The 17,461-nt window shown below is 31.8% G+C and overlaps 1 protein-coding gene across 1 annotated transcript in view; it reads right to left on the bottom strand.

The window, feature by feature from the left end:
* LOC139489927 (GTP-binding protein Rhes-like) overlaps window positions 1–12,751 on the bottom strand; it is a 51,600-nt gene extending 38,849 nt beyond the window's left edge. Inside the window, exon 1 of the mRNA XM_071276773.1 lies at window positions 12,628–12,751. Within this exon, the coding sequence (XP_071132874.1) occupies window positions 12,628–12,751 (124 nt within the window). The remainder of the gene's footprint in view (window positions 1–12,627) is intronic.
* Window positions 12,752–17,461: the final 4,710 nt, after the last annotated feature.

Below are 17,461 nucleotides of genomic sequence, written 5' to 3'. Positions count from 1 at the left end.
ATCCATCAGATTTAGTGTAAATACATCACCAACAATCTGAAAGTCACGATCTTATACAATTTCAAAACATTAGTACATTATATCGACAGGATGTAGATACCATAAGTTTACATAACTGTACAGAAAAACATATTTGATAATGGTTCAATTCATTTATTAACAAATATCAAAAACAAATTTATTTACTATGAGTTTAAATTGGTTATATCTAAATTAACGGTCCCAATAAACAACATTACCTGTAACATTAGGTTATGATATCACATAAGGTTTCTACAGGTACATGCAAATCCTAACGAAATCTGTGTAAACAAAAACTAACTATAGTAATATTTGTTGTAGCGAAACCAATTACCTTATTATTACCAGTCACATGTATCACTACAGATACGTGTACAGTTGGGAAATGTACACTTCGTAAAAAGACGTGTAAGAAATATCTTGTTCCAAAAAAGCATATTCGTCTCTATTATCGTCAGTTTTTGTAAAGATTTTTACACTCGAGATTTAGAAAAAAACCTAAAGCCATCGTAAAATGGATATATCGTGATATATTTTGAAAAGGAACAAAAAAATACAACTGTAATCATATCATCCCATTTCCAGTATATAGGTCTAGCATATTTACCTTTTACATGACAGAACAAGGCTTTTATATGTGGTATAGGTATTGATCATTGTTAAAGACCGTATGGTGAGATATAGTTGTTAATGTCTGTGTCCATTTGTCTCTTGTGTATGGTGAAGAGTTGTCTCATTGGCAATCATACAACATCTTCTTTTTTTATATCCAAGCCAGATGCTCCGCAGGGCGCAGCTTTATACGACCGCAGAGGTTGAACCCTGAACGGTTGGGGCAAGTATGGACACAACATTCAAGCTGGATTCAGCTCTAAATTTGAATTGTGATTAAATAGTTGACACAGCTTAGGTTTCTGACACAGAATGAATGTGGTCTAATGAACTTAAAATATTTTTTTTGCCTTTGAGCAATTCACTATGCTGTTGAATATTAATCCTCTCAAAAAAATGTTTGAAGAAATTTTCTTTTTATTTATGAAATCTGAAATGAGAAAAATTTAACCCCCCCCCCCCCATTTTTTTTCATATCCCCCTTTCCAATTTTCCAAAACTGATCTCAATTCAAATTTCTAATGGAGTTTGCAACAATAACTACTCATTCAAATACATCATAAAATATTAAAATGTAAAGTGCTTGTTATCACTGAATGGTAAAGATTGTTTTAATTTATCAGTTGGTAGTAAAAGTGAATATATATGGTATATGTATAAAACAATGATTTAAGTTGATTCAACTATTATTCTGGACAAAGAAAGATAACTCCAATTGAAAATTTCTTGCTATTGCACAATATTGTGCAATTAGATATTTCTTGCTTTTGCGCAATACTGTGCAATTGAAAATATTTGCTATTGCAAAATACTGTGCAACTGAAGATTTCTTGCTATTGCGCAATACTGTGCATTTGAAATTTCTTGCTATTGCACAATACTGTGCAATTGAAGATATCTTGCTATTGCTGAATACTGTGCAATTGAAAATTTCTTGCTATTGCACAATACTTAATATAATAATTTTGGATCCTGATTTGAAACAACTTGAAAACTGGGCCCATAATCAAAAATATAAGTACATGTTTAGATTCAGCATATCAAAAAAGCCCAAGAATTCAATTTTTGTTAAAATCAAACTTAAGTTTAATTTTGGACCCTTTGGACTTTAATGTAGACCAATTTGAAAACGGGACCAAAAATTAAGAATCTACATACACAGTTAGATTTGGCATATCAAAGAACCCCAATTATTCAATTTTTGATGAAATCAAACAAAGTTTAATTTTGGACCCCGATTTGGACCAACTTGAAAACTGAGCCAATAATCAAAAATCTAAGTACATTTATACATTTATTTATACAATTTTGGACCCTTTTGGTCCCCTTATTCATAAACTGTTGGGACCAAAACTCCCAAAATTAAACCCAACCTTCCTTTTATGGTCATAAACCTTGTGTTTAAATTTCATAGATTTCTATTTACTTAAACTAAAGTTATGGTGCGAAAACCAAGAATAATGCTTATTTGGGCCCCTTTTTGGCCCCTAATTCCTAAACTGTTGGGACCTCAACTCCCAAAATCAATCCCAACCTTCCTTTTTTGGTCATAAACCTTGTGTTTAAATTTCATTGATTTCTATTTACTTATACTAAAGTTATTGTGCAAAAACCAAGAATAATGCTTATTTGGGCCCTTTTTTGGCCCCTAATTCCTAAACTGTTAGAACCAAAACTCCTAAAATCAATCCCAACCTTCCTTATGTGGTCATAAACCTTGTGTCAGAATTTCATAGATTTTTATTTACTTAAACTAAAGTTATAGTGCGAAAACCAAGAAAATGCTTGTTTGGGCCCTTTTTGGCCCCTAATTCTAAAATATTGGGACCAAAACTCCCAAAATCAATCCCAACCTTTCTTTTGTGGCTATAAACCTTGTGTTAAAATTTCATAGATTTCTATTTACTTTTACTAAAGTTAGAGTGCGAAAACTAAAAGTATTCGGACGACGACGACGACGACGACGCCGACGACGACGACGACGTAGACGACGACGCCAACGTAATACCAATATACGACCAAAAAATTTTCAATTTTTGCGGTCGTATAAAAACCTATCTCGTCGGCTTTAGTCAGTGTCCTACAAATGATGTGTGTATATAAAAAATTAGTTGAAAAAGGCTTAACTCATCAGATGGATACAAATATAAATACATTTAATAAAAAAAAACACGTGGACGTGACCTGGTACTTGTACATCCCAACAACAAAAAGACAATAAGTACAGTTATGAGAATAGTCTCTGTAAGTTCTAACTGATATAGCAAGCTCAAAACCAATAACAATTTACATAAAAAAATAATGCATCTAAGACTAAATGGCTAGGATTGATACCTAATATATAGTTATAAGTAGTTTCAATTCTGGAGGAGACTTAACCCGATATGTGGTAATGCTATGATAGTTTACTCTACGAGGAGCAAACGGCTTTTAATCTAAATTTTCAAAAAATCGCGTATTCACACATTTATTAAAAAACCAGCAAGCAATTAGCCGATGATTTATTAGATATCATCCGTTTACACCCATTTTACATGAAGATATAAGTGTTCTTTTTCTGAAATTGAAGTTCTATACAAAGAAGAAAAAAACAATTATTGTATTTCAGAAAGTCAGATGATGCTTGGGGTCGAAGGTGAAACAAGAAAATGAAAACTTCAACTAGTTACTTTATGTGGATGTTTTTAGACGAAATCAAATCCAACATAATCCCTTGTATTTAAATTAGTAAGTATCAAGTATGAATACTTGTAACGTAAATGAAGTCAAGAGTTATAGTTTATAGTCGAAATAATTTGGCATTCATAAGTGCGTACACATTGGAATACCAAATAAATGCAAAAAATAATGACTGTCAGTGTATAAATACCAAGTTAGGAATATGACAGTTGTTGTCCATTCGTTGGATGTGTTTTATCATTTCATTTTGTCACTTGTTTAGGTACTTTCCGTTTTGAATTTTCCTCGGAGTTCAGTATTTTGTGATTTTACTTTTTAAAGTTTTTATAGATATGCATACATAAGAACAACCTAACCAATCTAAACTATTATTATTAGCACTAGTTTTGGAACAAATTTATATTAAGGGGTCTGTTAATTAATTCAGTTTGACCACTTCAGACATACTAAATAATAATGGACTGATAGGAAAATTATTTTTTTACTAGTAGGAAGAAAAGTTCGATGACACTATTTTTTCTTATAGTTTTCTTAAAGCATATTATAAAACCTATTTTATCACATTTTATTTCAAATTCTATCTCATTGATTTCTTTTTATGCACAAAAATGTGTTTTTTCATGAACAATCTAAGCAAATTGGGCAATTTCGTAAGAGCCGTAGTTTGAAAAATAGCACGGTGACCCATTTTTATTATAATTTTGAAAAAAGCTTAGAAAATGTTTGTGTCAGGATGTAATCGTTTGTGTGTTGTTTCTTTTGTTTCGGGAAGTCATTTTTATAGATAATTAGGTTTTTATGTTTAAAATTTGCATATATATATTCTTTGTCAAAAAGCTAACAGGACGATAGGGTTCCTTAAACGAAATTTAAATATTACAAACAGCAAGATCAAGAAAAGGCATATACTGCTTTAGTAAAACTAACAGTTGAACGTGCAAGTTAATTATGGGATCGTCACCTACAAGTTTTTTAAAAGAAATAAATACACCCATTTTTGTATATGGTATGGGTTGGGCTCATTGTTGGAAGTCATATAGTAACATAGATGCTTAAATCTGCAATATACATATAGTGGATAATTGGCTCATCGACAATAGTAGAACCACATAACTTTTATTTGTGACAATTGATAAAAATCAACCAGTTAAGTCTCCTACCTATAAACTAAAAGTAAGTCTTCTGTGATGTTTGACCTCTCCTTTATATCAATTTCAAAATTCATAACTGCTTCTCCTTAGGTCATGCATTGGCTTTCTTCATATTTCATTTCTTTGCATTCAACAATGAATATTGTCATTTGCTTTTAAAAAATCCCTGCAAAACATAAAAATATGAATTAGGATTAACAAATTACAAAATAGGCATATATTTTTTTTTAAATATTTATACAACACTATAGTATATATATAAGGTTTTGGTAGTAAACTTGACCCTGCAATGCAAATAATAAGTGCAAAGAAAGATAACTATGTTCATTTTAAATGACAATTTCAACTAAGAGAGGAGCCTGTGGCTTTGTGCATGCAATAACGATATTGGTCAATTTTAGAGAATGGCACAGCATCTTAACAAATGTATGGTATTTCCGGTTCATGTGGAATTACCGAATATGAATTCAATATGTAACTAGTTGTAAGGGATTCTTTTGGAACTAAACTTTCCGTAGCTACAAAGAGACTCGAAGAAAACAGAAAAGAAACTAACGGGAAAAAAACCTTTACTGAGCACAGGAGTTCAAATTTATTTTGTGAGGTTCGTGTTTTCAATTTCAATTCAAGTTCATATTGAAGTTTAAGTGTGTATTAAATCTTAAAGATACACACACAAAGCTGTCTAAGGATGGTCTTACGGCGTATCTTAGTTATTATTATAGAGGAGTTCACAGAGTGTTCCTTAATTAGGACATCTCTTAAAGTTGGTCATAAAGTTAGGACTACACAAGAGGTGTCTTGTGATGGTCTTAGGATAGTCTGAAGTTTATCTGCTCACAAGGAAGCTATTAAACCAAGAGTTCCAAATGGATAAGTTGAAAACATCCCTTCGTAAATTTTACGGACGCCATCACGAGCTGGTTGACCATTATCATGGAATAACCGTTTCACAAATGATATCGGATATGTTCCTTACGCCGTAACTACAATCCCCTTCCCTTTCATGAATGTGCCCTACCGAATTAGACTATTTATCGGATTTGTTATTACATAAGCAACATGACAGGTGCCATATGTGGAGCAGGATCTGCTTACCCCTCCGGAGCACCTGAGATCACCCCTAGTTTTTGGTGGGGTTCGTGTTGCTTATTCTTTAGTTTTCTATGTTGTGTCGTGTGTACTATTGTTTGTCTGTTTGTATTTTTCATTTTTAGCCATGGCGTTGTCAGTTTATTTTCGATTTATGAGTTTGACTGTCCCTCTGGTATCTTTCGTCCCTCTTTTATTTATATAAATTACACTCATTTTTTCAGTTTTTATTAATATAGCAAATTAACTAATTATTATCAAATTATGATATATATTCTTCCTTTCCTTTAAACAGGTTGACGGATTATCATGATTTGTCAACAATGAACATTCGATGTATTGATATCAAGAATGCAAGAGTTTATCCTTTAACTTTATTATAACCGATACAGTGAAAAATTGAATTCAACTCAAATTACTTGTACACCACAAAAATGTCATCATTTTATTTGTTTACTCTCATTTTTGTATTTAAAGTTTCATAATCATATTGGTGTATTAAGATAATTTATATAAATTACACTTATCTGAGACAACGTGGGGCCAAATGACATACAAATATATAAAGTAAGAAATATTTTATTTGGCAAAAGTACAAAATTGTACGGCCACGGCTTGACAAAGAATGGGACTGCCGAGAAACATAATTGGCAAGTCCCTAGTTTATATAATTAAACCTTATAGTCCATTCCTTATTCCTTATTTCCACATTATTGTCCATTCCTTATTCCTTATTTCCACATTATTCTTATTCCTTATTTCCACCTTATTGTTATTCCTTATAATGTCATTTCCTTATATATCAATATAATATCCTTATTAACATTATTGCTTCCAAAATATATCGGATGCTGGCCCTGGGAAACAGAAGCTCAGCGGATACATAATTCCATTATAAGAAGCATAATATATTTGTAGATGTTGTGTCGCTATTTTCGCCATTAAATGGTCGGAGTCGTTGTCTGAAGCCGTGACGAAGGATTGGGATTACAATGGTCGGAGTCTTTGTCTGAAGCCGTGACGAAGGATTGGGATTACAATGGTCGGAGTCTTTGTCTGAAGCCGTGACGAAGGATTGGGATTACAATCGGAATAAGCTACCAGTCATTTCAACCTGAAAAATAGAACAAAAACAGCAGAAAAACGAACAACATGATATAACATAATATAACATTTAACACATGTATATTAACTACATTTTAGGAGTATGTCTTTTATCTAAGTGGTGGGTGGGTGGGTAACTTTTGAAACAAACATTAGTTAATTCATACGGAACCCAATTTGTTGCGTCTTCCCTCTGCTGCATCGTACGTGGTAAAGAAAGAATGATGACGTCACAGTTACAAATGTATCAAGGTTAAAATAATTAACGTGACTCATAATACATAACAAGTTCCACCACGTGTTCAAAGCGGGACAACTCCCAAAACGTAAGCCCACTTTCCTCCGATAACCGGATTTATTCTTCATAGGAATAAATCTTATTATCTGAGACAACGTGGGGCCAAATGACATACAAATATATAAAGTAAGAAATATTTTATTTGGCAAAAGTACAAAATTGTACGGCCACGGCTTGACAAAGAATGGGACTGCCGAGAAACATAATTGGCAAGTCCCTAGTTTATATAATTAAACCTTATAGTCCATTCCTTATTCCTTATTTCCACATTATTGTCCATTCCTTATTCCTTATTTCCACATTATTGTCCATTCCTTATTCCTTATTTCCACATTATTCTTATTCCTTATTTCCACCTTATTGTTATTCCTTATAATGTCATTTCCTTATATATCAATATAATATCCTTATTAACATTATTGCTTCCAAAATATATCGGATGCTGGCCCTGGGAAACAGAAGCTCAGCGGATACATAATTCCATTATAAGAAGCATAATATATTTGTAGATGTTGTGTCGCTATTTTCGCCACATGGTCGAATTCAGTGGCTATGCCAAGAGTTATTGGACACTGAGTTCGACCACCGCCACAAATGCGGTAGCGACACAACACACCCGCCGTGACCGTACTTTTAAATGACCACACACATATATTTATATTTAAATTACCCTGTAATGAAATAAGAAAAAAAAAACAATTGCCCACATGAGATAAAGTAACGCCGTCAGATGTGAAAATATCGGGCTTATTATATATTTCAGGCTATTTTATGTAACAACCTCCCAATTGTATATATAGCTAAGCGGCAAAGGTGTACATTCTTGTGGCTGCTTTATTCATGCTTATTGGTTTTTACCATATCTCCGATTCAAAATGAAACTGAATCCATTATTCCTACATGTATTCAAACTTTTAAAACTTAGAACACATGAACACTGGTACTTGTCACCAAAGTCAGAGAATAAGGGGACTTTAACCTTTGGTCTTTGCATTTCATATTTTTAACAAATAAATTGGACAATATTCTAGTTTAGTTTCTGTTATTTCTATACATGTACCATGACAACATTGATCCGTTTTTGAGAATGGGATAACAATAATAGCAAAATTTTGCAACGTGATCTTTCTTTACGGATAACAGTTAGCTGTCCTATAAACCCATTTAATTTGTTTCAAGTGACATATAAGCAATAAATATAGTTGCATGCAATAAAAATGCCTTAAGTGATTCTAAAAGTGGTGGCCAAATGATATCATAATTATACAATTTACGGAACGCTTCGAAAGCCACTAGACATGTACACTATGTTTCTGATGTATCTACTTGATACAAATCAAAAATACTAAAAAGGAACAATTTACAGACACTGTGTCCTATCAATGTATCTACTTGATACAAACTAAATTATCCTTAAAATACACAATTTACAGACACCGTGTCCTATCAATGTATCTACTTGATACAAACTAAATTATCCTTAAAATACACAATTTACAGACACTGTGTCCTATCAAAGTATCTACTTGATACAAACTAAATTATCCTTAAAATACACAATTTACAGACACTGTGTCCTATCAATGTATCTACTTGATACAAACTAAATTATCCTTAAAATACACAATTTACAGACACTGTGTCCTATCAATGTATCTACTTGATACAAACTAAATTATCCTTAAAATACACAATTTACAGACATTGTGTCTTTTCAATGTATCTACATGATACAAACTAAATTATCCTTAAAAGACATAATTAACAGACACTGTGTCATATCAATGTATCTACTTGATACAAACTAAATCATCCTTAAACGACACAATTTACAGACACTGTGTTTTATCAATGTATCTACTTGATACAAACTAAATTATCCTTAAAAGACACAATTTACAGACACTTTGTCCTATCAATGTATCTACTTGATACAAACTAAATTATCCTTAAAAGACACAATTTACAGACACTGTTTCCTAACAATGTATCTACTTGATACAAACTAAATTATCCTTAAAAGACATAATTTACAGACACTGTGTCATATCAATGTATCTACTTGATACAAACTAAATTATCCTTAACGACACAATTTACAGACACTGTGTCATATCAATGTATCTACTAGATACAAACTAAATTATCCTTAAAAGACACAATTTACAGACACTTTGTCCTATCAATGTATCTACTTGATACAAACTAAATTATCCTCATAAGACACAATTTACAGACACTGTTTCCTAACAATGTATCTACTTGATACAAACTAAATTATCCTTGAAAGACACAATTTACAGACACTGTGTCATATCAATGTATCTACTTGATACAAACTCAATTATCCTTAAAAGACACAATTTACACACACTGTATCCTATCAACATATCTACTTGATACAAACTAAATTATCCTTAAAAGACACAATTTACAGACACTGTGTCATATCAATGTATCTACTTGATACAAACTAAAATATCCTTAAAAGACACAATTTACAGACACTGTGTCCTATCAACATATCTACTTGATACAAACTATATTAGCCTTAAAAGACACAATTTACACACACTGTATCCTATCAACATATCTACTTGATACAAACTAAATTATCCTTAAAAACACAATTTACAGACACTGTCCTATCAACATATCTACTTGATACAAACTAAATTATTCTTAAAAGACACAATTTACAGACACTGTCCTATCAATGTATCTACTTGATACAAACTAAATTATCCTAAAAAGACAAAATTTACAGACACTGTGTCATATCAATGTATCTACTTGATTCAAACTAAATTATCCTAAAAAGACACAATTTACAGACACTGTGTCCTATCAACATATCTACTTGATACACACTATATTATCCTTAAAAGACACAATTTAAAGACACTGTCCTATCAACATATCTACTTGATACAAACTATATTATCCTTAAAAGACACAATTTACAGACACTGTGTCCTATCAACATATCTACTTGATACAAACTATATTATCCTTAAAAGACACAATTAAACACACTATGTCCTATCAACATATCTACTTGATACAAACTATATTATCCTTAAAAGACACAATTTACAGACACTGTCCTATCAACATATCTACTTGATACAAACTATATTATCATTAAAAGACACAATTTACAGACACTGTGTCATATCAATGTATCTACTTGATACAACTATATTATCCTTAAAAGACACAATTTACAGACATTTTACAGACACTTTGTCCTATCAATGGATCTAATTGATACAAACTAGATTATCCTAAAAAGACACAATTTACAGACACTGTGTCCTACCAGAATATCTCCTTGATACAAACTAAGTTATTCTAAAAAGACATAATTTACAGACACTGTGTCATAACAATGTATCATCTTGATACAAACTAAATTATCCTAAAATGACACAATTTACAGACACTGTGTAAATATTCGTCCTGATAGATATGCCTGAAATATTTGCCACTGGACATTAAGCAACCAACAATCAATCAATCCTATTAAAATATCAACTTAGTACAGAGAAAATTTGTGGTCTAATAAATTATCTGAATTAATGAAATATATTGGAATACCCTTTAACAAGCATTGTAATAGTAATTTCAAACAGAAACTAGAAGATTTCTACAAAATTGGTGTCTTCTCATTTATCCAACTTTTTAAAATAAGGCATTCTCATTTAGCCAACTTTTATTTTTGTTAATTATTGAGTTGTTTGTTTAGTAATTATAAGGTGTTTTTCTAAAATTTGATAGTAAATTTGTTCCTGTATGTTTTTATATTATTTTAAAAATATATACATAAAAGAGGCTATAGTAAACTTGTTACATTTTATTTAAGAATAAAATTTAGTATATTTTGAATAAAATTTCGTATATTTCATATAAAATTCAGTATACTTTGAATAATAAATAAATGTTTCATCTTTTATACAGAAGAAACCCACAAATCAATAATAATTTTATATTAACATTTTATTGAGTAAATATGATGTGTTTATTACTTTTTTAGACCTGTTAACTTTTATTTGTGGTGCTGATTCAAAGTGATTACCAAATTAATCATTGTTCGTGTTCAGCATATTTGCTCATCAATGCAAAAATCTAAACATTTTTCACAACCTAATCCCATATCTCCAAGTGTTCAAAATTAAAAATTTAAGGACTACGTCACAGAACAGTGGGTTGAAAGAGAACCAGAACGATGGAACCACTTCTGTACCGTAGGACCAAGGACAACAAATCATTTGGAAGGCTGGCACCATAAACTCAACAACCAGTTAAACAAGGCTCATCCTAGCCTGTTCCTCATCATACAGAAGCTTAGGAATACACAGGCTGCCACAGAAATTCGACTCATCCAGTACGCCGCAGGGGGGAAACGCAAGACTCGCAAGTTAAAGTACCGAAACATAGACAACAGACTGACCCCAACTTAAGGAGAGACTACAGCAAGGACAGATCAACGTAAATCACTACACTGATGCAGTATCCCACCTACTAAAACTAGGATAAAGATCAAATGAACATTCCTTTAGTGTGCTATGAATATTTCTGTGCTACGTTTGTTAACCTTTTAATAAAAAAAATTTGTGATGTGTATATCTATAGTGGACATTTCTTTAATGCCATTGTATGTTTTGTGAATCTACTGAACATTCATTTAGTCATGGTGTGCGGTTGATATTACTGTGCCAGTATTTTATATTCTTTGTTCTAGAATTGCTTTTGCTTTTTTTTATATATATATGCATGCATATATGTTTTGTGAACTTTGTTCTGTTCAGTCACGAAGAGGATCTAATACACAAAAAAAGCTTCATCTCATTGACAAATTCCTTCATGAATAAAAGTGCAACTGATATTTTTCTATCAAATTCACATTTTAGTTAACGGTTAAATAACTTTAAAATACTTTCAAATGATTTACATTACATTAACTAAATGTCAGTTGCACATTTTAACATGCTATGCTAAATAATACTACAGAAAATTTAATCCTGGTATAATTTTCAGTCTTATTTTTCACCTGTCATTCAACCAAACTCTAATTGGAAAACCCTTTGTTCTTGATTACCTTTGATCTCATCTATCCAACTTTTTTTTTTACCTGTACTACCTATATTTTTAAAAAGTTGGATAAATGAGAATGAACCACAAAATTAAATTAAATTTGAACTATCTAAGATAAAAGATGGAAACTGTGGTTAACTTTTTATTTATCACTAAATTAAGAATAAGTGCACACTCATTATCAATAGAAACTGGTAGGTATGCAAGACCAACAATACCCTCTAATGAGAGATTTTGTAAATTTTGCACTGGAAACACGGATACACAAAATATTTTAACATGTATGTATTCGGTTAAGTTAGGTGCATCTTCTAAATGTACACCAACATCAATACTTATGTAAATAAGGAAAGCATCTATCCATGTGTTAATATCAGTAATCTTTTTACTTAGTTTAGGATAATCGGCTGTCCATTTGTATCTACTGTTCTGTGCCTGAATTTGTATTAAAGCAATATATACCTAAATCTACATATTCACCATTAATTATTTTGTTCCGAGTTTTGTGAAACATTTAAACATAGATTATCATTTGCACTAGTTATTGGCAAATATTAGAACTTTGTGTTATACCTGTATTCGATTGTTGCCTTTCATTGACTGAGTCAGGAGATGTAACACTAACAGTAGCTGGAGAGTGAATAAGGGCATTGCCATTGACATTCTGAACAACTTCATTCCTAAGTTCTGGAGTCATCATACATGTAGCTAAAACTTGCGTGGAAGTATGCTGTCCAACGACATTGCTAGATCTGTTTCCCAACGGTGTCGGTACGCCCCTCTGCTGTACCCTTTGCCTTTGGCTGCATTTATAAGGACTTTTAGAGGGCCTTTGTGACATACGATCTGCTTTCCTGATTTCCATAAGATGTTTGGTTTTTAAAACTGAAAAATTACTACAATAATATTAGTGAAACGACCGTTGAAAAGTTATAATATCTATACAACTCGTCTAAACATCAACCCAACAATGTTAGATCTGTATATTTTATAAACTTCATACATTTATTCATTATTGGTTTCTCTTTAAATTGCTTGCTGTGTAGCAGATGAAACATTTCATATAACGATAGTTTTAAAATCGCAGACGTCCATGCGACACGTGTCTTTAAAACCATGTGCGCAGTTTTTATCTGAAATTACGGGTCTGTTAAAATTTCTATTTTTGGAAATATAATTCATGATTTCCACTGAATTAAACCAACAATTAAAAATTTACAATGAAATATTTAGAAACTCTTTACAGAAGAAACAACACAAGATATAAAATCTTTAACACTATTTTATACTGGATCAAAATCATGTGCTTTTCCTATCTTTCAAACTTTCCGAACCTTTTCAGTAAAATAAGATTTTTTGAAAGACATCCATTTCATATACCGAATCAAAGAAATATTATTAACTTTTGAAACAAACATTAGTTAATTCATACGGAACCCAATTTGTTGCGTCTTCCCTCTGCTGCATCGTACGTGGTAAAGAAAGAATGATGACGTCACAGTTACAAATGTATCAAGGTTAAAATAATTAACGTGACTCATAATACATAACAAGTTCCACCACGTGTTCAAAGCGGGACAACTCCCAAAACGTAAGCCCACTTTCCTCCGATAACCGGATTTATTCTTCATAGGAATAAATCTTATTATTTTTTATATTAATTTTGCAAATTAACTTTATAATATTCATCTATACGCCGATAAGTAATTTATGGGAAAAACATTTTACTTTTACATGAATTTTCCCATAAATTCATGTTAAAATTTAAGAATTGAATGCTTCTTTTTGTTACTTCATTGGGGTGTAAAAGCTTTAACCGAAGTACATTTTGAATGAAGCGCGGAATATTTTACAACCCTATGAAGTCACAAAAATAAGCATTCAATACTTATTCATTTTTTAGCTAGGATCATTAAAACACGATTTTTATCAAGTTTTTATTTAATTTACCTGTGCACTTTATTGTGGGACCTATGATAAATTTTATTGTGTAATGAAGTTGATTTAAAAGGAATACTAGTAATGCGAGATTGCAGTGCAGCCAATCAGAATAACGTATTACAATGCAACATACATCTAATTTATTTTTTTGAAAATACAAAAAACTTACAACAGGTTTAGGATATCTTTGCTAAGATCATCATAAAATAGCTTCGAGGCAAGGTCTGAGATAGGTACTTAGAAAGTACTAAGAGGATCTTATGATGATCTATGATATCATGATAGGTTCGGGAAACCGACCCCTTGCTAAATGCATTAATTATACATAGGTTTTATAAATAACAGTAAAGGATGTAGATGTCGATTTATTTTGATATTGAAAAAAAACACCAAAAATGTTAGTCTGAAATTCGAACTGTAGACATTTTTGTCGCTTTGGTTTAAACCGAAAATCCCATTGTTGTAACAGGGAAAACATTTGGGATAAGCGAACAATTCCCGATCGAAATTGAAAGAAAACGGAAAGAACTCTACCCTGTAATGAAGATGGCCAAGAATGAGGGTAAAAAAGTAAAACTTGTAAGAGATAAATTATATATCAATGGAAAACCGCATGTATCACCCGACACAAAACCAAACGGCACTGAATATAGGGATGTTCTACTGCGTCAAGCCCAACAAAATTCGCATAGAAACAAAACTGCAAATGAACGCCCTTTTAAAAGGTCCCGACAGGAATCTGGAAACAATGACGCCATTAATGAGGCAACCATAACCACGCAACTGTAGGACGGGTCGAGAGAGTCCTCGAAAAATCAGAATGATAAGTTAAATTATTTAAATCTTACTTGTATTAATTGTTGTGGAATTAAATCAAAACTCAAATATCCTAAATATAAGGAACTGCTGTATAAAACGGACATTGCTGGCATTGTAGAAACAAAACTAGACAATTGATTTATAAAAACAGAAATAAAATTGGCAAAAGAAGATCGGGGGGTTTAGCTGTAGCGTACAAAAACCATCTCAAAGATAATATTGAATATATTAAAACTGAAAGTAAATTTGTTTTGTGGTGTAAAATATCGAAAGTAATAAATATATCAGATGACATTCTTTTGGGAATTATTTACATCCCCCCTGAATATACTTCATATTCATCCATTGATGCAATAAACGAAATTGAGATGGAATTATTCGAACTATCACATAGGTTTTCAAAATGTTTACTTGTTGGTGATTTTAACGCAAGAACCGGGTCCGAGGATGATTTTATATTTGTTCCCGACAGTGAATCTCATGTCGTGGATATCGAAAATATACAAATAAATGCTGTTTGCAATTTAGACCAGTATGACTTCTCTCGCAAAAGGAACAGTAGAGATAAAAACAAGAATAGGTTTGGAAATCAACTAATAGAATTTTGCAAGGGAAATAACTTCTTCATCATGAATGGGAGAACTCTAGGTGACATAGATGGAAAGTTCACATGTCGAAATTCAAGCGTTGTTGATTATTGCCTATGCAGCGCAGAACTTATCAAACATTTTACCGATTTTAAAGTACTTGATTTTTCAAGCCTCTATTCAGATGTTCATTCCCCAATCGAGATATCGCTGAAACAAACAGATCAAGAAGTTAGCACCAAATATAGCGATGATACTAGAACAAATGAACAAAAAATAAAAAATTGGACTAATGAAAAATCACACAAATTCTTAGAATGCTTGAACCTTACAGAAATAGAAAATATTAATTCTGAAATTGATGGCACGACAGTAGTGACGCAAGAAACAGTAGATACGATAATAGGTAAAATAGGCAAAGTGTTAATAAATTCAGCAAGAAACACTTTTGGGTTTAAAGTCAGTGCAGGAAAGAAGTCAGAACATAGAAAAAATAAACCATGGTTTGACCATGACTGCAAAGCCGCTAGGTCAGAATTCCGTAAGATGAAACGAAATAAAAATAAGTCACCGTTCCACAGAGCACTTGTGTTAGATGCCGAGAAGAGATATAAAAATACAATGAACAAAGCACATAAGAAATACAGAAGAGATTTCCGAAAGAAAATGAATGATCTAAAGCAAAATGATGGTAAGGAATTTTGGCGACTTCTTAATGGAAACAAAAGTACAGCTCAGCCCAAGATTGATTTCGACAAATTAGCCTCATATTTCAAAGAGTTAAACAGTGATCTGAGAGATGATACAGAAAATCAACAAATTGAAAGTAATATTTCCCATGAAGAAATAAACGATGAGTTAAATAGCAGAATTACAAAACATGAAATTCTTAAAGCGCTGAAAAATCTGAAAAATAACAAAGCATGCGCCGAAGACAAACTGATTAATGAATATTTAAAAACATCAGCTCATGTTCTTATCAACATATATGTGAAAATTTTCAACCTAATTTTCGACTCCGGAAAAATCCCAAAACAATGGGTCCAAGGAATGATAAAACCTGTCTACAAGAACAAAGGTGACAAACGCAACCCCAAAAATTACAGACCAATAACTATTGTGAGCTGTTTCGGAAAAGTCTTTACAGCGGTATTAAATGAACGCCTTAAAAAATTCTCAGAACAAACATCTCTTCTTAAAGAAAATCAAAATGGTTTCCGAGAAAATTACTCAACAATTGATTGCGCGTTTCTTCTGAACTCTCTAATTGAAGTTTTACAACACTCAAAAAAGAAACTATTTTGCGCATTTGTAGACTTCGAAAAGGCCTTCGATACGGTTAATCGTAATTTCTTATGGTTTAAAATGTTGAACAGCAATATGAAGGGGAAAATGTTTAATACTATTTTCAGCATGTACCAGAATATTAAATCCAGCTTGAGCTATAATGGTCAAATTTGTGAACCGTTCGCTTGTGAAATCGGTGTCAGACAAGGAGAAAATTTGTCACCGTTTTTATTTTCTTTATACTTGAATGACCTAGAAGACTATCTCATCTCAGAAAATGTTTTAGGCATGAACACAATTACATGTAGTAAAGATATAGAAGAAAAACTTGGAACTTTAATGAAATTATTCATAATTCTCTACGCAGATGACACTGTAATCCTGGCAGAATCACCTGACCAACTGCAACATGCACTTAACAAATTTAAAAAGTATTGCGAAACCTGGAAGATGCGAGTAAATATTGATAAAACTAAGATCTTAATTTTTTCAAAAGGAAGAACAACAAACCCTCAACTTTTCCGATTCAACAATCATCTTATTGAAACTGTAAAACACTTTAACTACTTAGGAATTATCTTCAGCAAAACAGGCAGCTTTAAACAATGCAAACAAAATCTAAAGGACAAAGGTACGAAATTTTAAGGAAGGGAAGAATTCACAATTTATCAATTAAATGCCACGTAGACTTATTTGACATACTGGTAAAACCTATTCTGCTTTATGGATGCGAAATATGGGGTTACGAAAACATAGATATACTAGAAAGAGTT

This window comes from Mytilus edulis, chromosome 9, assembly GCF_963676685.1.
Source record: "Mytilus edulis chromosome 9, xbMytEdul2.2, whole genome shotgun sequence".
NCBI lineage: Eukaryota > Metazoa > Mollusca > Bivalvia > Mytilida > Mytilidae > Mytilus > Mytilus edulis.
Note: the sequence above shows the minus strand (reverse complement) of the source record. Positions and strands in the feature narration are given on the sequence as shown.